The sequence below is a fragment of the Schistocerca nitens genome, chromosome 2, assembly GCF_023898315.1.
Source record: "Schistocerca nitens isolate TAMUIC-IGC-003100 chromosome 2, iqSchNite1.1, whole genome shotgun sequence".
Lineage (NCBI taxonomy): Eukaryota > Metazoa > Arthropoda > Insecta > Orthoptera > Acrididae > Schistocerca > Schistocerca nitens.
This window is the reverse complement of record NC_064615.1, coordinates 1187591673-1187614835: the sequence shown is the minus strand read 5'-3', so window position 1 is coordinate 1187614835 and position 23163 is coordinate 1187591673. Positions and strand designations below refer to the sequence as shown.

Genomic DNA, 23163 nt, shown 5'->3' with positions numbered 1-23163 from the left:
CAACTTTTCTGAATTGTGCAGGTGGGAACTCTGCCTACAATGTATTCTTTGCCCTCTAACCCTCCTTGCACTCAACCTACATTAGTTCTAGTCCACCACCTATATATCCCCTTCACTGTTCCCATTCTAGCAACACACGCCTTCTATTCCGCCAACACGTGAACTAGTCGTTTTTCCCTTCTCTGCTTCTCCCCTCTCACATTTCTGCCCCACCTACAGCACAGTGTCTCAACTCTGCACCTAGCAGCCCTATCCTGTCCCCACCATGTACCTGCATGCACTTGCACGCTGCACAACACTTTACCCCACTATTCCTCCTCTCCCTTCCCCATGCTGACTCCTTACTGTTACTACCTACCCCCAAATCTGCTCACTTCAAACAAGTTGCAGTCCACAGTCGGGCTACAGTGGCTGGAGACAGTGACCGTGTGTGGGTGAGTTGTGCTTCTATTTCTGAAGAAGGCCGTTTGACTGAAAGCTTAGAGGTTTAGTAGTCTTTGACATGGTGCCTGTCTGCAACTCAACACCTCCTCTATGTCATGAATAGCAGTCTACCATTTTATAATTTTAAATGACTCTGTTATGGAAACTTCAGGTTCTTCTATCAGCAATATTAGGAAAGGGACAGATTGCTTCTGCCCATAAAGACGACCCGTTGAATAGCAGACAGGCACAACAAAATGACTTTACACATTATAGCTTTCAGCCAAAGCCTTCTTCAGAAAAAGTAAAACACACACACACACACACACACACACACACAAAAACCACTACTACAGCTCTGACTGGAATGTGACTGTCATGTGAATAGCAATCTGTAGTGGGGTGGGGAAGGGGAGGGATATCAGGGTATGCAGGGAATAGAGACTGCCGGGTGCAGTGTCCAGAGTGTGGGGAGCAGAAAAGGAGAGGAGAAGTGAAGAAGAAAGGATAAGTGTGTACATTGCCAGAGTGCAGAACACAAAGAAGGTGAGGGACCCACTCCCAGTTCCAACCCCTTGTCACAGGGATATGACCCAGGTGCAAGACCTGCCCAATGCATCTGCCCATCACTTCCTATTCCAGTCCTGTCACAGGCTTGTTGTACAACTGAAGAGGCCAGGCCACCTGTGAAAGCAACCATGTTGTATACTAGCTCTGCTACAACCATTGTACAACTTTTTATTTTGGTGTGACTACCAACCAGTTGTCCACTTTGAATGTATAACTGTTTTTTCACTGTGCCTGTCTTCAACGCAATGGATCATCTTTACCATGAGTAGCAATCTCTCCTTTTCGTAATATTGTTGAATAACTCATTTAGCTAGAAGTAAATGTATTGGTTGCAAAAAATTTGGTCATATACTGAAAATTGTATCAGCATTAATTTGTAATTGATGTACCAGAATGACAACCGAGAGAGAAGTGAGAGATATCTGGATGAAACAAGCATGTTATGATTATTCTGAATAAAGCTAGTAAAAAGATAGTGGAGTAAGTGTAATGATCAGCTAGATCAAAGAACAGATGATGATGATGATGATGATGATGATATTAATATTGATGGGTGATCACATTACATTTTTCTCTGGCAAACAGGTTGAGACACCTATGCACTTGGAAATAAATGATATTCACTAAAGCTCATTGTCATACAAATAGAACTTACTTCTGAAATGCCTAGTATTGTTGTATTTATTTATTTTTTATTTAAACGTCCAGTTCCATAGGACCAAATTGAGGAGCAAATGTCCAAGGTCATGGAACATGTCACTACATGAAATTAAAACATAAAAGTAATAACAGATAAAAATAAATGTTTATCAAGCCAAAAAAAGTCAGTCCATAAGTTTAAGTAAACGTGATGAACAATACAACAAGAATCAGCTTAATTTTTCAAGGAACTCCTCGACAACATAGAAGGAGTGACTCGTGAGGAAACTCTTCAGTTTCGATTTGAAAGCATATAGATTATTGCTAAGATTTTTGAATACGAGTGGTAGCTTATTGAAAATGGATGCAGCAGTATAATGCACACCTTTCTGCACACGAGTTAAGGAAGTCCAATCCAAATGCAGGTTTGATTTCTGCTGAGTATTAAATGAGTGAAAGCTGCTTATTCTTGGGAGTAAGCTGATATTGTTAACAAGAAATGACAGTAAAGAATATATGTATTGATAGGCCAGTGTCAAAATACCCAGACTAATGAACAAGGCTCTACAAGAGGTTCACGAACTTTCACAACTTATTGCCCGAATCACCTATTTCTGAGCCAAAAATATCCTTTTATAATGGGAAGAGTTACCCCAAATTATAATACTATATGACATAAGCGAATGAAAATAATCAAAGTAGACTAATTTTCGTGTCGAACAATCACTTACTTCAGATACCATTTGAATAGTAAAAATGGCAGCACTAAGTCTCTGAATGAGATCCTGATGTGGGCTTTCCATGACAGTTCACTATCTATCTGAACACCTAGAAATTAGAGTTGTTCAGTTTCACTGATCATATGCCCATTCTATGAAATTAAAACATCAGATTTTGTTGAATTGTCTGTTAGAAACTGTAAAAACTGAGGATTTACCATTAGTTTATTTTCTACAAGCCATGAACTTAGGTCATGAACTGCAGTATTTGAAACTGAGCCAGTGTTGCACACAATATCCTTTACTACCAAGCTAGTGTCATCAGCAAACAGAAATATTTTAGAGTTACCCGTAATACTAGAGGGCATATCATTTATATAAATAAAGAACAGGAGTGACCCCAACACTGATCCCTGGGGCACTCTCCACTTGACTGTACCCCACTCAGACCCCCACATCACAACCATTCTCAACATTGTGAATAATGACCTTTTGATGTCTGTTGCTAAAGTGAGAGGTGACCAATTGAGTTATTTCCTGTATTCCATAATTGTCCGACTTCTGGAGCAATATTTTGTGATCAACACAATCAGATGCCTTATTTAAATCAAAAAATATGCCTAGTGTTCAAAACCTTTTGTTTAACCAACCCAGTACCACACAGAGAAAAGATAATATAGCATTTTCAGTTGTTAAATGACTACTAAAGCTGAACTGTACATGTGATAACAAATCGTGTGGTATAAAATGATCAGTTATCCTTACATATACAGCCTTTTCAATAACTTTAGCAAACACTGATGGCATAGAAATAGGTCTAAAATTATTTACATTATCCCTTTCTCCCTTTTTATAAAGCGGCTTTACTACTGAGTACTTTAATCATTCAGGAAACTGACCATTCCTAAAGGAAAAATTACAAAAATGGCTAAATACAGGGCTAACATGTGCAGCACAGTACGTCGATGTCCTGCTAGGCACTCCATCATAACCATGAGAGTCCTTAGTCTTCAGTGATTTAATTATTGACTCAATCTCCCTCTTGTCTGTATCACAGAGGAGTATTTCAGTATTTCAGACGTCAATCTCGGAAAGGCATTTGCTAAGAAATTTATATGATTTCCTGTAGAAACTAAATTTTTATTTAATTCACCAGCAATGCTCAAAAAATGGTTGTTAAATACTGTACATATATATCTGATTTATCAGTAACAGAAATATTATTACTGCCAACTGACTTTATATCATCAACCTTGTGCTGCTGACCAGACACTTCCTTCACAACTGACCATATGGTTTTAATTTTATCCTGTGAATTAGCTATTCTATTTGCATACCACATACTTTTTGCCTTGCTAATAACATTTTAAGCACCTAACAATACTGTTTGTAATGGGCTACTGTAGCTTGATTGTGACTACTTCTAACATTTTGATATAATTCCCGCTTTGTTCTACATGATATCCTTCTCCCACTAGTCAGTTCGAGTCTCGGTCGGGCACACAGTTTTAATCTGCCAGGAAGTTCCTTATTGTCGTTTCTTGTTACCAATATTAGTTTATTTCCAACAATAAGCAGCTTTCACTCGGTTAATACTCAGCAGAAATCAAACCTCCATTTGGATCGGACTTCCTTAACTCTTGTGCAAAAAGGTGTGCAGTATACTGCTGCATCCATTTTCAATAAGCTGCCACTCAAATTCAAAAATCTTAGCAGTAATCCACGCACTTTCAAATCGAAACTGAAGAGTTTCCTCATGGGCCACTCCTTCTATTCTGTCGAGGAGTTCCTTGAAAAATTAAGCTGATTCTCATTGCATTGCTGATAGTGTTTGCTTAAACTTATGGACTGATTTTCTTTCAGGTTCATGAACATTTATTTTTATCTGTTATTACTTTTATGTTGTAAGTTCATGTACTGACACGTTCCATGACCTTGGAGATTTGCTCCTCAATTTGGTCCTACGGAACTTGACATGTAGATAAATAAATAAATAAATATGTTATCGGCACTATAAACATACTGCCACTCTTGTGCCTTGACAAGTTTTAAAAAACTCTCTACTGCCACTGGATTAACTTTCCCACAGACTTGGTAGTTATATGTGACATTTGTTCAAGAAGAAAAGCCTTTTAGTGTTAAAATTTGTGTATCATGGTCTGAAAACCCATTCACCCTTTTACTAACAGAATGCCCATCTAGTAAAGAAGAATGAATAAAGATATTGTCTATGGTAGTGATACTGTTCCCCTGCTCCCTGCATCAGATCATATGAATTTATGAGATCTACCAACATCCTTTTTCTTGCACCATCATATACAAAATTTGTATTGAAGTCACCACATATAACTAATTTCTGGTACTTGTTACAAAGTGATTCAAGAATCCTCTCTAGCTTGAACAGAACTGCTCTGAAGTCAGAGTTAGGGGACCTATAAACAACAATAATTAGAAATTTAGTTTCACTAAATTCAACTGACCCTGCACAACATTCAAATATGTGATACGTCTATGGACTCAAATGGAATACTGTTTTTTACGTATATGGCCACTCCCCCACCCTGCAAAGAACGCCTTGAAAAACAGCCAGCTAATCTGAATCCTGGTAAAGGAAGCCTCTGAATTGTCAAATTATTTAAGTGGTGCTCTGATATACCAATAATTTCAGATTCAACATCTATTTCTTTCTTCTTGTACTGCAAAATGTGAGCTTGTTCCTTATGTGGAAAATTGATGTTACTTTTTCAGTGTAATGTGGCTGTATGTGGATTTTAATGAAGATCTTTATATTATTATTTGACTACTCTCCTCCATCATTGACAGTTATCCATTTTACATGTTTAAAAATGATTTATAGTGTACTGCTCATTAAATTTTCATCATTTGTTTCATTTCAGATGAAATGGTGTCTATAACAACTCTCTCATCATGGGATACTGAACTCAGTGCAGACTCTGTCGAGTGGTGTCCACTGCCTCCATGCCAGGATTATTTTGTATGTGGAACCTACCAGCTAGAAGTAACACAAAATACAGGAACAGAGACAAATCCTGAAAGTAACCCAGAACAAAAAAAATACGGCCGTTTATATTTGCTGAGATTTAACTCTGAAAATAAAATTGAAGTTTTAGAAGTCCTTGCAATGCCTGCTGTACTAGATAGCAAGTGGTGTCATAAGAAAATACAAGGGAAGATTTTACTGTGTGTTGCAAATGAAGCTGGCTATGTGGTTTTATATGAACTGAAAAATGTGAAACTCGGTGATGGATTGCCCGAATGTAAACCAGAGAGTGACGGGCATGGGCTTTATAAGCTTACAGAACTCAGCATCTGTACACCTGACACAAAAGGTGTTTTGGCACTTTCACTCGATTGGTCTACTGGTCGAAGTACTGATAATCCTCACGTTTGTGTTAGCGATTCCAGAGGAATTATCACTCTCGCACAACTTAAAGATGACACACTCGAAGTTGTACAACAGTGGAAAGCACATAATGCTGAAGCTTGGATAACAGCATTTGATTACTGGAATAGTAATGTGATTTACACAGGTAAGCTTATTAAAAATTGCTCCAAATATCCCTTGGTTTGACTGTTAATGTGTTGACTACAAAGATGGAACATAAAAGTATATTATAGTGCATTTATGTCCTACTAATAGAAAGTGTCAGCAAAAGATAAGCACCATATTTGTTTCCTGTATTTCTAGACTTCGAGCACTTTTCATTCAAAAGTCTTCATATTATTGTGCCAATCTTTGTATTAGATGTTGTAGCTGTTCCTAGTCCAAATTAGCAATACCCAAAGGACATATGGCCCGGCCAGTACTCACTGTACCTCAGTACAGCCAGTAGTCATGCAAAACTGATGAAAGTAAATGAAACATAGCTTTGTTCCTTCACCAGTGAGATGAGAGGAGGGAAGGAAAAAAGGAGAAAGAAGAAAAGTGGATGCAAGCTACACCTAACTTAGGCTATGAATTGACAAGAGGAAGGTAAGAGAAGATGGAGTAAAGTATGTCAAAGGGAAGTCAAAGATAGTGCATCATAAATACTGTGCCATCTTCAAACCAAAGAAGATAGATTGAAAAGTAGAGGTGTACGTGAGACACGTAATACACATAATGTAGCCACATACATCTATACATTAGATGTTAGATGTGGACAGACACACAGAGAAAGAGAGAGAGAGACAGAAGAAGGGAGTGTGTAAAAATAAAATAAACGTATAACAATAATATAAATAAGCGATAGGTTGCTACTCCCATAAAGGAGACGTGTTCAGTTGCAGGGAGGCACAACAGAAAGAGACTTATACATAACTTTTGGCCAAAGCCAGCTTCAGTTTAGAAAACACACAACCATTTATTCACACGAGCAAGCACACATCATGCACACATGACAGCATCTCCGGCACGTCGGAACAGAATTCAGCTGTCAGGTAGCACAGAAGCAGTCATCTGGAAGGAGCAGGGAAGACTAAGGGATAGCATGGCACGGGAAGGGGTGGGGAGAGAAGAGCACTTTCGACTGTGGGGCAGGAGGATGAGGAGGGGGGAAGAGAAATGGGGAGCAAAAAAGGAGAGGAGCAGAGAAAGGGATAGACGAGCAGATGGGTTGGTGGAGGGTGACACACAAAGAGGGTGGGAGAAGAGAGTAGGATGGTGGCAGGGGGGGGGGGGGGGGGGGAGCTGTTGGGTGGAGGGTGTGGCGACAGTTTGTTACCATAGGTTGGGGCTGGGATAATATCAGGAGTGTAAAATGTGTTGTAACTCCCATCTGTGCAGTTCAGAAAAGATGGTGGATTGGGGACCCAGACGGCTCAGGTTATTAGGCAACCACTGAAATCAAGCATGTCATGTTCAGCTGCATGTTGTGTCTGAGGGTGGTCTACTTTGCTGTTGGCCACAATTTGGCAGTGGCCATTCAGCCTGGTGGACAGCTGGTTGGTGGTCATACCAATGTTTGCAGCAGAGCTAGTATATGACATGGCTGCTTCCACAGGTGGCCCAGCCTCTGATAGGGTAGAATAAACTTGTGACAGGATTGGAATAGGAAGTGCTGGGTGGTTGGATTGGGCAGGTCTTGCACCTCGTTCTTCCACAAGAATATGATCCATGTGGCAAGGGGTTGGGGAGAGGTTCTGGGAAGGTCTAAGGCTTTAAGTAGGGATGGAGGTTATGTCAGACTTCTAGGCTGTGATCACTCTGGCAGAGTTTATAAATGTAGGGGTAAGATAATTGATGGAGGCCTTCTGCCATGTACTCACTGCGATTCATGATCATAATGGTGGATGATTAGGTCAGGATTTGTTGTGAGATGATGTTTGGCTGTACTTTCTCCTGGTGAAAGGTTGATTCTTCTTGGCATCTGTAAATACATTCTTCCAATTAAATTTCATATGGTCCTATTCTGAATCCCATGCCACTCCTCTTGACGTTTATCTCATCCTCACTGAATGTCAGCTACACTTTTCTGTTCACATTAAATCTACTAACAAACAACAATACTTATATTTTGCCAGTTGCAATCCTTTTCATGTCAAATGGTCCCTCCCATATATCCTTGGTATTCAAGGCAAATGTATTTTGCAGATGCATACACTTTACAGCAAATACACCACCATTCTTACCCCAGCCTTCACTGGACATAACTTACCCCTCCAGCCAAGTTCAGAAGCAGATACCCAGGCAATCACATCCAATTCTAGAACTGCTGATCCCTCCAAAAGACAGCATAGGAGTACGCCACTTGTCACTCAGTAATGTCCTGATCTTGAATGTATTAATCAGCTACTTCAACAATGTTATGACATCCTACATTCATTCACTGAAATGAAGTCCACTCTGCCTGACATTTTGCACACCACTCTTGGGGACTCTATACTTCTGCATTCATTTTCTACCTTATGGCACCCACCCCTGTGACTCCCCACTGTAATATTTGCCCTATGCGTCCTTCCTCATACCACCACCTATATCAGCCCTGTAACTGGAAAAATATATACCATCAATGGGACAGGCACTTGTGAAACAACACACGTTTTATACTATCTGTTCAGCCTTTTACATCGGCGTGACTACCACCGAGTCATCAGTGATGATTAATAGGTGTAAGTAGAGAGTGTATAATGGCAACACAAAATATCCTGCTCCAGGGCATGCTCTGCAACATGACAGTTGTGACCTCAGTGGCTGTTTCACCACATGTGCCATCCAGATTCTTCCCCCAGACACCATTTTCTCAGAACCCTGCAGGTGGGAACTGGCACTACAACGTGTCCTTTGTTCTCACCCCCATCTGGCCTTAATTACGTGAATTTCTTTGCTCACAGTATTTTTTTGGAGTCACTATTCCTTTCTTCATTCTCTGTTAGTTTCCTATATCGGTCATTTTCTGACGTATCTATTTTTCGCCCCCCACCCTCCCCTTCCACAGCTATCACATAAAGTGCATTTAGCTTTCCACTCGTATTAACTCGTGCAAGACTCTTTGGCAGTAATCTCGGTCTTGCATATTACCCTATCTTTCACCTTTAAGCTCTCAGGGTTTCAAATCTTGCCCATTGCAGTCCCCAACTATCAGTCTTTCCTTTTCATCTCATCCGGTAAGTCTCCTCTGACATGGTGTTCTTTATGAGTTTTCCAATCTCGACCTCTTTTCCTGAGCCTCACTAGTCCTCTTTCTCCACCCCCTGTCCTTCCTCTTCAACACTTCCACCAGAAGAAGGAGCCACTGGCTCCGAAAGCTTGCAGACTTTAATACCTTTATATGCGTGTTGTCCTGCTGCCACTTGTTGAGTGGATTTTCTATCTATAAAGTTATGTTATATTTTCAAAAACTGGTTATTTTCATTGATATATTACCTCTGGCTTCCCCCATGAACCATGGACCTTGCCGTTGGTGGGGAGGCTTGCGTGCCTCAGCGATACAGATGGCCGTACCGTAGGTGCAACCACAACGGAGGGGTATCTATTGAGAGGCCAGACAAACATGTGGTTCCTGAAGAGGGGCAGCAGCCTTTTCAGTAGTTGCAGGGGCAACAGTCTGGATGATTGACTGATCTGGCCTTGTAACATTAACCAAAACGGCCTTGCTGTGCTGGTACTGCGAACGGCTGAAAGCAAGGGGAAACTATAGCCGTAATTTTTCCCGAGGACATGCAGCTTTACTGTATGATTAAATGATGATGGCGTCCTCTTGGGTAAAATATTCCAGAGGTAAAATAGTCCCCCATTCGGATCTCTGGGCGGGGACTACTCAAGAGGACGTCGTTATCAGGAAAAAGAAAACTGGCATTCTACGGATCAGAGTGTGGAATGTCAGATCCCTTAATCGGGCAGGTAGGTTAGAAAATTTAAAAAGGGAAATGGATAGGTTAAAGTTAGATATAGTGGGAAATAGTGAAGTTCGGTGGCAGGAGGAACAAGACTTTAGGTCAGGTGATTACAGGGTTATAAATACAAAATCAAATAGGGGTAATGCAGGAGTAGGTTTAATAATGAATAAAAAAATAGGAGTGCGGGTTAGCTACTACAAACAGCATAGTGAATGCATTATTGTGGCCAAGATAGACACAAAGCCCATGCCTACTACAGTAGTACAAGTTTATATGCCAACTAGCTCTGCAGATGATGAAGAAATTGATGAAATGTATGACGAGATAAAAGAAATTATTCAGGTAGTGAAGGGAGACGAAAATTTAATAGTCATGGGTGACTGGAATTCCAGTGTAGGAAAAGGGAGAGAAGGAAACATAGTAGGTGAATATGGATTGCGGGGAAGAAATGAAAGAGGAAGCCGCCTTGTAGAATTTTGCACAGAGCATAACTTAATCATAGCTAACACTTGGTTCAAGAATCATAAAAGAAGGTTGTATACCTTGAAGAATCCCGGAGATACTAATAGGTATCAGATAGATTATATAATGGTAAGACAGAGATTTAGGAACCAGGTTTTAAATTGTAAGACATTTCCAGGGGCAGATGTGGATTCTGACCACAATCTATTGGTTATGAACTGCAGATTGAAACTGAAGAAACTGCAAAAAGGTGGGAATTTAAGGAGATGGGACCTGGATAAACTGAAAGAACCAGAGGTTGTAGAGAGTTTCAGGGAGAGCATAAGGGAACAATTGACAGAGATGGGGGAAAGAAATACAGTAGAAGATGAATGGGTAACTCTGAGGGATGAAGTAGTGAAGGCAGCAGAGGATCAAGTAGGTAAAAAGACGAGGGCTAATAGAAATTCTTGGGTAACAGAAGAAATATTGAATTTAATTGATGAAAGTAGAAAATATAAAAATGCAGTAAATGAAGCAGGCAAAAGGGAATACAAATGTCTCAAAAATGAGATTGACAGAAAGTGCAAAATGGCTAAGCAGGGATGGCTAGAGGACAAATGTAAGGATGTAGAGGCTTGTCTCACTAGGGGTAAGATAGATACTGCCTACAGGAAAATTAAAGAGACCTTTGGAGAGAAGAGAACCACTTGTATGAATATCAAGAGCTCAGATGGCAACCCAGTTCTAAGCAAAGAAGGGAAGGCAGAAAGGTGGAAGGAGTATATAGAGGGTTTATACAAGGGCGATGTACTTGAGGACAATATTATGGAAATGGAAGAGGATGTAGATGAAGATGAAATGGGAGATAAGATACTGCGTGAAGAGTTTGACAGAGCACTGAAAGACCTGAGTTGAAACAAGGCCCCGGGAGTAGACAACATTCCATTAGAACTACTGATGGCCTTGGGAGAGCCAGGTCTAACAAAACTCTACCATCTGGTGAGCAAGATGTATGAGACAGGCGAAATACCCACAGACTTCAGGAAGAATATAATAATTCCAATACCAAAGAAAGCAGGTGTTGACAGATGTGAAAATTACCGAACTATCAGTTTAATAAGTCACAGCTGCAAAATACTAACGCGAATTCTTTACAGACGAATGGAAAAACTGGTAGAAGCGGACCTCGGGGAAGATCAGTTTGGATTCCATAGAAATGTTGGAATACGTGAGGCAATACTAACCTTACGACTTATCTTAGAAGAAAGATTAAGAAAAGGCAAACCTACGTTTCTAGCATTTGTAGACTTAGAGAAAGCTTTTGACAACGTTAACTGGAATACTCTCTTTCAAATTCTGAAGGTGGCAGGGGTAAAATACAGGGAGCGAAAGGCTATTTACAATTTGTACAGAAACCAGATGGCAGTTATAAGAGTCGAGGGGCATGAAAGGGAAGCAGTGGTTGGGAAAGAAGTGAGACAGGGTTGTAGCCTCTCCCCGATGTTATTCAATCTGTATATTGAGCAAGCAGTAAAGGAAACAAAAGAAAAATTCAGAGTAGGTATTAAAATTCATGGAGAAAAAGTAAAAACTTTGAGGTTCGCCGATGACATTGTAATTCTGTCAGAGACAGCAAAGGACTTGGAAGAGCAGTTGAACAGAATGGACAGTGTCTTGAAAGGAGGATATAAGATGAACATCAACAAAAGCAAAACCAGGATAATGGAATGTAGTCAAATTAAATCGGGTGATGCTGAGGGGATTAGATTAGGAAATGAGACACTGAAAGTAGTAAAGGAGTTTTGCTATTTAGGGAGTAAAATAACTGATGATGGTCGAAGTGGAGAGGATATAAAATGTAGACTGGCAATGGCAAGGAAATCGTTTCTGAAGAAGAGGAATTTGTTATCATCGAGTATAGATTTAAGTGTCAGGAAGTCGTTTCTGAAAGTATTTGTATGGAGTGTAGCCATGTATGGAAGTGAAACATGGACGGTAAACAGTTTGGACAAGAAGAGAATAGAAGCTTTCGAAATGTGGTGCTACAGAAGAATGCTGAAGATTAGATGGGTAGATCACATAACTAATGAAGAGGTATTGAATAGAATTGGGGAGAAGAGGAGTTTGTGACACAACTTGACAAGAAGAAGGGACCGGTTGGTAGGACATGTTCTGAGGCATCAAGGGATCCCAAATTTAGCATTGGAGGGCAGCGTGGAGGGTAAAAATCGTAGAGGGAGACCAAGAGATCAATACACTAAGCAGGTTCAGAAGGATGTAGGTTGCAGTAGGTACTGGGAGATGAAGAAGCTTGCACAGGATAGAGTAGCATGGAGAGCTGCATCAAACCAGTCTCAGGACTGAAGACCACAACAACAACAACATTACCTCTGTCTTGGCCTTACCATCCTTCCGCAGGTCCATTCCTCAGAACACCAGCCTTTCAGCAGAAGGAACGACAGCTGAACACAACCTGAAACCAGATTCTGATCTTATCATCCTACCTGCAGACAAAGGTTCCACCACTGTCATTAGGAATCGCAGTGACTACTTGGCGGAAGGCTTCCACCAGCTGTCGTACACCTACGCCTATAAACTCTGCCAGAGTGATCCCATAATTGAAGTCCAACATAATGTTCAATCCCTTATTAAAGCCTTATTCTCTTCCCAGAACCTCTCTTTGAATCCACTACCCTCCTCACCCCTTTGACATTCTGCACACCTACCTTTTACATGCTCCCCAATGTCCGCAAACCCAACAGTCCTGGAAGCCCCATTGTAGCCAGTTATTGTGCCCCCACTAGAAGAATTTTGGCTCTTTTTGACCAACACCTCCAATCAATTGCCCACATCAAAGATAACAATCACTTCCTTCACCGACTTTCGACCATCCCCAGCCCGTTTACTACACGGATCTCTGCTCGTCACTGTTGACACTACCTCCCTATACATCAACAGCCCTCGTGCCCTTAGTCTTACCACTATTGAGCACTAACTTTCCCAATGTCTTTCACACTCCAAACCCACTACCTCATTCCTCGTACACCTTGCTAACTTTATCCTAACCCACAACTTCTCCTGTGAAGGTAAGATATACAAACAAAACCGTGGCACAGCCACCCTCCATTCCAACCTGTTTATGGGCCATCTAGAGAACTTCCAAAATGCCAAACTATTAGTCTGCTTCAGGTTGATTGGTGATACCTTCACGATCTGGACTCAGGGGCAAGACACCCTATCCTCATTCCTTCTCAACCTCAACACCTTCTCTGCCACCTGGTTCACCTGGTCCTCATAGTCTTTCACAGATAGACACTATTCCCTAGACACAGTCTGCAAACAGCGCTGCAATGCCATTTCCCCTGACACCCCCAGTCCTCCCACTATCCCCAAGAAACTGTCACAAAGGAGTGCCCTTTCATCCCAGTACCATCCCGGACTACAGAAACTGAACCACACCCTTTGTCAAGCCCTGAAATGAGGGACATCATACCCAACATCCTTTCCACCCCTCCTGAAGTGGTGTTCCATCCTCCACAACATCCTAGTCCACAGCTAAGCCATTCCCAACCCCAACTCCTTGCCCAAGGATCATATACCCATAGAAACCCAGGTGCAAGACCTGCCCAATCCACCCAACCAGCACTTCCTATTCTAGTCCTGTCACAGACTTATCCGACCCCACCAGAGAATCGGCCACCTGTGAAAGTAGCCACATCGTATACCAGCTCTGCTGCAATCATTTTACAACTTTTTATATTAGTGTGACTACGAACCAGTTGTCCACCAGGATGAATGGCCAAGAGCATAGTAGAACACACCATAGGTGCCGACTCCGTGGGGCCTGCCCGAGCGAGGTGCCACAGTGGGTAGGACATTGGACTCGCATTCGGGAAGACCACGGTTCAATCCCTCATCTGGCCTTCTGATTTAGGTTTTCTGTGATTTCCCTAAATCGCCTCAGGCAAATGCTGGGATGGTTCCTTTGAAAGGGCATGGCCGACTTCCTTCCCCATCCTTCTCTAATCCAATGACCTCGCAGTTTGGTCTCCATCCCCCAAATTAACCCTCAACCCTCTATCGAGCCCGAGGGGGCCCGAACCCCCTCAAAAATTCATTTGTGAGAGCGGAGCCCCCCCCCCCCCCCAATAATTTAAGAAAATTATTAGTTATATTATTCTTTGTAAAATCACAAAATTAAGTTGGAAATTTTTATTTTCCTTGTTTGCCAATAGTTACCTTTTAAAATACATTTAGTAATGAGTTAAAACAAATAATTATTATGGTAGTAAGCAGGTTAACTGAAAATGAGTGGTGTGAATCATGTTAATGTTACGGTGCTGCGGGCACACTTATAATCTGTCCTGGTGCGCGAACGTTCGGGTAAAGACTGGTGCCAATGGGCCAGTGCTGCAGCTGTGGCGACATCAAAAGAACTGGAGCAGAAGTGCCTGAAACCCTCCACCTTCCATCACCATGACGCTCCGAGACATTACAATGCTGCAGCTATATAAAGCCCACCCTGATGTCACAGTCATTCAGTGTGGATAGTTTCGTTCAGTGCATGCTGCAGACGTGTTTAGTGTTCCAACTTTAGTGTCTAGTGGACTATTTTATATGAGTATATTTTATTCATTTACTTTAGTCTCTTAGTGTACTGTGAATTAAGTTTGCAATGGATAAATTTGTTACCAAAAAGGCACACTTGGAAGTTGATGATACTGCAAGTCAACCTCCAACAATTATTGTGTCATCAATTGCTTCATTATCTTCAGGCGAGAACCATTTGCAGCTGAAACCTGGACAATCCGGTAAGGGAAGATCATTTCAGAAGTCTTGGTTGATCAAATATACATGGCTAGAATATGAAACATCTACCGAAGAAGTTTTTTGCAAAACCTGCAAACAGGGAGATGCTAAAAGTCTATTACAATTTTCTTCCAAAAAAGAAGACGAATTTACTTCTGTAGGGTTTTCTAACTGGAAAAAGGCTTTTTTAAAAATTCTGTCTTCATGAAAATACATTTACACATAAAGAAGGTGTTCTGAAACTAAATTCTATCACTAACTGAATTGTGGCCTCCCAATTGAATGAACATTTAGATAGTGATATGAAGAAAGGCCATTTAGCTCTTGAGACAATTTTTACTATCATGCAGTTTCTATGCCGACAAGGACTAGCAATTAGAGGGCATGAAGATGTAAACTCAATTTTTTTTCAATTGTTGGAAATCTGAAAGAATGACATACCTGAGTTTAAAGATTGGTTATGGCATTTAGGGTATAAGTGGGCGTCCCACGATATTCAAAATCAGATCATTGATCTCCTAGGAAAGTCTGTGTTGAGAAAGGTATTGGCTTCAATCAAGAAGACTGAACATTTTTGTATTATGGTTGACCAAGCAAGTGATTCTTCGATTCACGAACAAGTGTCATTTTGTATTTGTACTGTTGATGATGCCCCCAACACTGAATCACAAACTCTGTTTAGTATCATAAAAGACGTTTTTGCTCATCTTGATTTGTCAATGGATAACTTAAGAGGACAGTGCTATGATGGTGCCTCGAATATGAGAGGCAAGAGGGAAGTTCAAAGGACTAAAAATATTAGTGTTGGATATACAGCTGAAAGCACATTATGTGCAGTGCACTGCTCACAGTTTAAACTTGGCAGTTGTAGACAGTCTCCGCCATCTTACGTCTATGAGGGATATTAAGGCTTTAGCCAAGGACTTAATAAACACCGTAAGGGAATCCAACAAAAGGATGGGGCTTTTCAGAAGCATACGCTGTGAGAGCACCAACGACCAATCTGGTCTACGACCCGTTTGCCCGACTCGATGGACTATGTAAGCTTCTAGTATATTGAGAGTATTGAAAAACTTTGAAGAACTTCTAGAGTTTTTTTGAAACATTTTCTGAAGAGGACAATACAGAGGAAAGTTACAAATGTGCAGGCTACCTTGAGTCAATGTTACAATTCAAGACTTATTTCTTTTTATGTCTTTATGGCCATGCAGTGAACCCAGTAGAGGATGTCAATGACAAAATTCAATGCCCTCATCTAAGTGTTGCTGATATGGAAAAAATATATGAGGGCTTGATTTGTATATTGAATGGAAGGCGTGATAGTTTTGAACACTTTTGGGAATTGTGTTTAAAACAAAAACCGTCACAAGTTGATGATCCTTCGCTTCCTTGGAATCAAAGTATGCCAAAGAAGGATGAAAACAATGAAGCCAGCTTACTGCACACTTTCAAAACCATAAAGGAATACTACAAAGCTATTTACATTGAAGTTTTTGAAATGGTGCAATCTTGCATTACTGAGCGGTTTGCTTCAACTGGACTCACACAGGTCATTGCAGTTAAACAAGAGTGCTTGCTTTTAGTAAACAGAGGTGAAACAAATTTGGAAAAATCAACTGAGCTTTTCAAAAATGATCTAGACATTGGGGGATTGCACTTACACTTGAATATGTTAGCTGATATCGCTAATAAAAACCAACTGGTCTTAAAAAAACATGCGTGATGTAAGAAAGTACATTACACAAGAGCCTGCAGTTGGAGAAATGTTATGTGAAGTAGTGAAGTGCATTAAGCTTCTCCAATCATGACAGCAACATCAAAATGGTCATCCCTAAGCTCTTAGACGTCTGAAGTCATGTCTCCGATCAACAATAGGACAGAAGCGATTGAACAACTTGGCTGTTCTTCATGCCCACCGAGATGTTTTGGTTGAATTGGATATCTGGCTGTCATCAACGACTTCATGTTCAGTAATCCAGTCAGACGGTCAACATTTGCACCTTTCTAAAGACACTCTAACCCTAATAATGACATTTAGAGTAATATTAAAAATCTTCATAAAATAGAAAATTAAATACATACATAATGTTAAATTTTCAGTTTCAAAATATTAGTACTAATTTAGTACTGTATTACTATAGTACTGTATTAGTTATTTTCAAATACTTAAATATTTTTAGGGTGTAAGACCTTTTTAAAACCCACTATTTACATACTTTTTGACTGAAAGTATTAGTCATACTGTATTAACTTTATTAACTGTATTAAAGCATTAACTTTGAGATATTGTTTTTATTTAATGAACCCAAGCCTTATTCAAAGTAAACTTAAATTAGCTATTTCACTTATTAATCAAAGTGCCGTTACTGTGTGACAGCAATATTTTATGTTTTATTCTTTAAATGATAGTTTAGGGTTTATTTAAATATAATTTCAGTCTTTTCAGAGCTATGTATTCACTGCTCTGTAATAGTCTATAAGCATGATTATTACTGTAAATTAAATTAGCTTTTTACAAAAATACTGTGTGTGTTTATGTTTTATTTCTTTTTTCAAAGCCAAAAAATGTGTCAGGCTTTTCGAGTTCCCCAGAGTGTTGAGTTATTGAGAGTCCAGTTTTCAGGGTTCTAATGTTGATCATATGACTCTAAAATGCTTAAAAATACTTTAAAACTCACTATTTTTCATTTAAAATTTAGAAAATTTCCCAGGGCAAGACCCGCAGTATGCTCCCCCCCCCCCCCCCCCCCAATATTTATTATAAGTTGGCACCCCTGGACCACGCTGTGACACGACATACAGCTGGACATAACATCTTGATCTCAATGGCTGCTTCATAATGTGGAACATCTGGATCCTCACCTCCACCTCAACCACCACCAACTTTTCTGAACTGTGCAGATGAAAGCTATCCTTACTATACAGTCTCTGTTTCTGCCACTATCCCACCCTCCGCCAAACAGCTTTGACCACCAGTGTCCTATCGGCTCCTCCGTATTCCCATCTCCTATTCTCTTTATGTGTCACCCTCTGCCAGTGCACTTGCCCATCTTTTCCCTTCCCCACTCATCTACTTTCTTGCTCTCCCATTTCCCTCCCCCTCCCCCTCCCCCTTCCCATCTTCCTGCCCCACAGCCTCCCAATGCTGTGCCTGCTGGCAGTCTAGTCCCTGCACACTTCACCCAAAAGTGCTCTTCTCTTCCCCCCACCTGTGCACTGCTATCCCTTCCCCTTCCCCTTCCCCACCCCATCCAGACCGCTGCTTCTACACTACACGACAGCTAAATTCCTGTTGGAGCTGCCAGAGATGGTGGTGATGTGTGCATGACGTGTGCTTGCATGTGTGAATGAATGTGGGTGTGTTTCCTAAATTGAATATGGCTGTGGCAGAAAGCTGTGTGTCAGTGTCTTTTCATTCTGCTTGCCTGCAACTCAGTGTGACATCTTCACAGTGAATAGCATTCTACCTTTTCCTTATATTGTTGATATTCCAACCTGGAGTTCCCATTGTTTGAAATAAATGAGTAACAGAGACAGGAGCAGGGGTTAATGTGTGTTGAGTTCAAGGGGTGGCAGGATGAAAGGATGTCTAGGAGCCAAGTTATGCAAACACTTTGTCATCATACTCATGTGGCAATATAAACTACAGACATCATAGAGAGACATTAGATTGTAGAGAGAGAATAGATCGTAAAGAGAAAATAGATCGTATAGAGTCAGTAGATCCCATCGAGGAGGAGGTCCTTCAGTGATGTGGAACAAGTCAAGGTATAAATTGACAAAAGAAAAGCAAATATTGAAAGCAGTGAAGTTAATAATTCATCTAATAGAATGAAATTTTCACTCTGCAGTAAGGTGTGTGCTCACATGCTACTTCCTGGCACATTAAAACTTTGTACCAGACCGAGACTCAAACTCGGGACCTTTGTCTTTGTCCAGCAAGTGCTCTACTGACTGAGCTACCTGAGCGTGACCCAGACCCATCCTCACAGCTTCAATTCTGCCAGTAATGTATCTCCTGTCTTCCAAACTTCACAGAATCTCTTCTGCGAACCTCACAGAACGGGATCTCCTGGAAGAAACGATATTGCGGAGACATTGCTTTGTCACAGCCTGGGGGATGTTTCCAGAATGAAATTATAAATTATTATTCTGCAGCCCTATCTTGAGGATGAATTTACCCTAAAAAGGCATAGGAAACATACTGGAAATAATTGGGATAGAATCGCTACTGCTGTAGTTGGACTGATACATTACTTTTACACGATCTGGCCCAATGGAGCGTGCACTGCTACTTCTCCACTGTCTTCTGTATGTTGCCGTCGTCCACCATCCATCCACATGTATCGCTGACTGTTGCAGCTCTTTGTGGAGGCCACCCTTCCACTTCTTCCGTGGTCTTCTCAGGGGTTTTGTATCTGGGGGGATGAAACCCAGGAGCTTCCATGGCCACCCATCGTCCTCAATTTGAGCCACTTGTACAGCTCACTGTAGTCACTTGTGCCTCATGATTCATGGTGTATTGGCATCTCAGTACAGTTTATTTAGCTCATTGTTGTGTGTGATCCTCCATAGACCCTTGTTTGCATCCACCACCCAACCGAAACTCTTCTGCAGCAAGAAGTTGATGAAGGAACTGCTCTCAGGTACTCTATTTCTCACAACCACATATAGTAATGCAGGTCAGATAAGGGTTTTCTTTAGCTGAATCTTGAGCTGTCTCGAGAGACATCTGGACTGAAGCAGTTGTGTTAGGCTGTAGAATGATCACTTTCTTACCTGGATCCTGGCATTGGTCTCTAATTTGTTTAATGAGTTCTCCGTGAAAAGCACTCCCAGGTAATTAAATTCACAGACTCTCTTGAAGGACCATTCTCCCACCTGCAGTAACTGTAGTTGTTCAGTATCTTGACAATGTCGATAAGTCAAAACTAGATAATCCTTCTCGGCTTCATTTGTGTGTTGCCAAAATTAGCTAGTAGCCACCTCCAATGCCCTGGTCATTTGTTTCAGTTCCTTTTCACAGCTGCCGATTAAGATGATATCGTGTGCACAGGCGAGATATGCCAGGTTCTTTCCTTTGACTCGGATCCCTCCAAAGTTCTTTTTAAGCATCTCACGTGTGGACTTCTCGAAGACAAAATTGGACAGGATATGCACGAGACCCGTCACAATTTTAGAGTTACGTGTTACTCAGTTTTCCATTTTCATCTTATTGTGTGCTTCACTTGCGCAGATATTTACAAAGTTGATGAGTTTCTGTTGCTTTCTGAACTCTCTTAGACAGCTAAACAGGCTCTTACGGTGTATGCAATTGTAGGACTTCTTGAAATCGACAAACGAAATGTATAGGTCTTAACCACATTCTTTCAGTTTATTGGGAGGCTATCAGAGAATGAAGATGTGATTTACTGTTGACTGTGCTTCCTAACAGTCTATCCAGGGTTAGGTTAGGTGTGTGTACGGCAGTTGAACAGGATCATGTAGTTTACATTAAGCAGGGCAATTCATCGATAAGTGTCGGATTTCAGTTTGTCACCTTTCTTACGAACTGGATAGATCAGAGCTATTTTCCATTCTGTTGTTAGTTATTATTTGTGTCGCACGATGTAGCGATGTAGGCTTTCTGCAAGTTTCTCACCTCGTGCTCTGATCATCTCGGCCTGTATTCTGTCTTCATTTGGGTCAGCTGTGGTTGGATACTGGCAATCAAACAATACTTCAGGTTCCTCACAGTTGAGAAGCTGGGTGAAGTACTCCTTTCACCTTTCAGTGATTTCTCTATCATTGGGATGGCTTATATCATCTGAGTCATTAATAAACATCTGTTTGGCCTGGTACTTGTAACTAAAATGCTGCACCTTTTGGAACATTTCCCTGGTCTCATTTCCTCTAAAGTCAGCCTATCCCTCAATGATGATATCCTTAACATATTTTCTCTTTGTTCTTCTCAAAGTTATTTGGGTAACTCTTTGAACCCCCTCAAATACTGCTTTACCCTGCACCTGCAGCCTCTTTCTCCTAGTTTCCAGAGCATCAGCGCATTCCTTCCCAAAACAGATTGTCTTGCCTACTGGGTCTCCCTTGTTCATTTCCTTTGCTGTGTCAATCACAGGTCCCTGGATGTCTCAACATATTTGTTCAGTGTCCTCATTGCTGTCCCATTCACTGAGTGCTTTGAAATGGTTGTTAAGTTGCAGCTGATATTGAATCTTTATTGCCTCATCTTTTCGCCTTTCCACATTGTATCCGACAGCTTTGTGTAGCTTATCCCTGGTCCTTCCTGTACACTGTACTTCTAACATGCCTCTGACCAGAAAATAGTCACTTCCACACCCTGCAACCCATGCTGTATTAACATCTGACTCCCATCTTTTGGCTGTTATGTCTGTGGGGATGGGGTCTGTTTGGCATACTGTCCTCCCATCTGGTGGCACCCAGATTGTGTTATGTATATCATTATGCTGGAAGTTTATGCTGAAGATGAACAGACCTGTTGATGTGGTGAAGCTAATGAAAAATCGAGGATGGAATGTAACAATATATGAGAAGGAAAGTTGCTATTCACCATATAGCGGAGATGCTGAGTCGCAGATGCACACAACAAAAAGACTGTCACAATTAAAGCTTTCGGCCATTAAGGCCTTCATCAACAATAGACGCACATGCGTGGACACACACACACACATATGCAAATGCAACTCACACAAGACTGCAGTCTCAGGAAACTGAAAACAGCAGCACCAGTGCGTGATGGGAGTGGTGACTGGGTTGGAGTAAGGAGGAGGCAGGGGTGGGGAGGGGGAGGGATAGTATCATGGGGCTGGTGGACAGTGAAGTGCTGCAGCCTAGACGGAGGGGAGGGGAGTGGTGGGGGGTGGGGGGAAGAAGTGGAAAAGGAGAGAAATAAAAAGACTAGCTGTGGTGGACCCAGAATCCTAAACCCCTCACCTGGTTCACATTCATTGATGACATCTTTGGTGTCTGGATCGAAGGTGAGGGTGCCCTATCCACGTTCCACCAGAACCTCAGCAACTTCTCCCCCATTTGCTTCACGTGGTCCTACTCAACCCGACCAGCCATCTTCCTAGATGTTGACCTGCACTTCAAAGATGACTACATCAGTACCTCCATCCATATCAAATCTACTTACTACCAGCAATACCTCCACTTCAATGGCTACCACCCGTTATATACCAAGAAATGCCTTCTGCACAGCCTACCCACCTGCGGTCGTCGCATCTGCAGTGACGAGTAGTCCCTCTTGAAATATACCGAGGGTCTCACTGCAGCCTTAACTGACTGTAATTATCCTCCCATCCTTGTACAAAAACAGATCTCCCGTGCCTTATCTTACCAGTCCCCCACCACCTCCCAAAATCGCACTGTCTGGCCACAGAGGAACATTCCCCTTCGTAACTCAGTATCCCCAGGACTGGAGCAACTGAATTACATTCTCCGCCAGGGTTTCGAATACCTCTCGCCGTGCCCTGAAATGAGAAATGTCTTGCCCACTATCGTTCTCACCCATCCCACAGTAGTATTCTGCCATCCACTGAACCTACCCAATATACTCATCCATCCTTACACACCCCCTGCTCCTAACCCCTTACATCATGGCTCATACTCTTGTAATATACTTAGATGCAAGACCTGTCCCATACATCCTCCCACCACCACCTACATTCACAAACATCGCCTGTGACATCAAAGGCAAGACTACCTGAGAAACCACTCATGTGGTCTACAAGCTAAGCTGCAACCACTGTGCTGCATTCTATCTAGGCATGACAACCAACAAGCTGTCTGTCCACATGAATGTCCACCAACAAACTGTGGCCAAGAAACAGGTGGACCACCCTGTTGCTGAAAATGCTGCCAAACATGATATCCTTCAGTTCAATGACTGCTTCACAGCCTGTGCCATATGGATCCTTCCCACCAACACCAGCTTTTTTGAATTGCACAGGTGGGAACTTTCCCTGCAATACATCCTATGTTCCCATAACCCTCCTGGCTTCAACCTTCATTAGTCACTGTCCTCACCCATCGAGCCCCTTCTCTGTTTCCATTCCAGCACTACACAGCTGTCATTCCACTACCACACCCAGTCTTTTCCACCTGATTTATACCATTTGTATAACTACATTTGTGGTCCAGACTGTTTCTTGCACTTCCTACTATTAACTTATTACCTTCTATTACAAGATCCTTCTCCAAA

The 23163-nt window shown here is 41.5% G+C and overlaps 1 protein-coding gene across 7 annotated transcripts in view; it reads left to right on the top strand.

The window, feature by feature from the left end:
- Positions 1–23163, top strand: part of LOC126237523 (diphthine methyltransferase) — a 161482-nt gene that overhangs the window by 65689 nt on the left and 72630 nt on the right. For all 7 annotated transcript variants that reach the window (XM_049947693.1, XM_049947698.1, XM_049947692.1 and 4 more), the window contains one exon: positions 5249–5902. In XM_049947693.1, coding sequence (XP_049803650.1) covers positions 5249–5902 — 654 coding nt within the window. The remainder of the gene's footprint in view (positions 1–5248; positions 5903–23163) is intronic.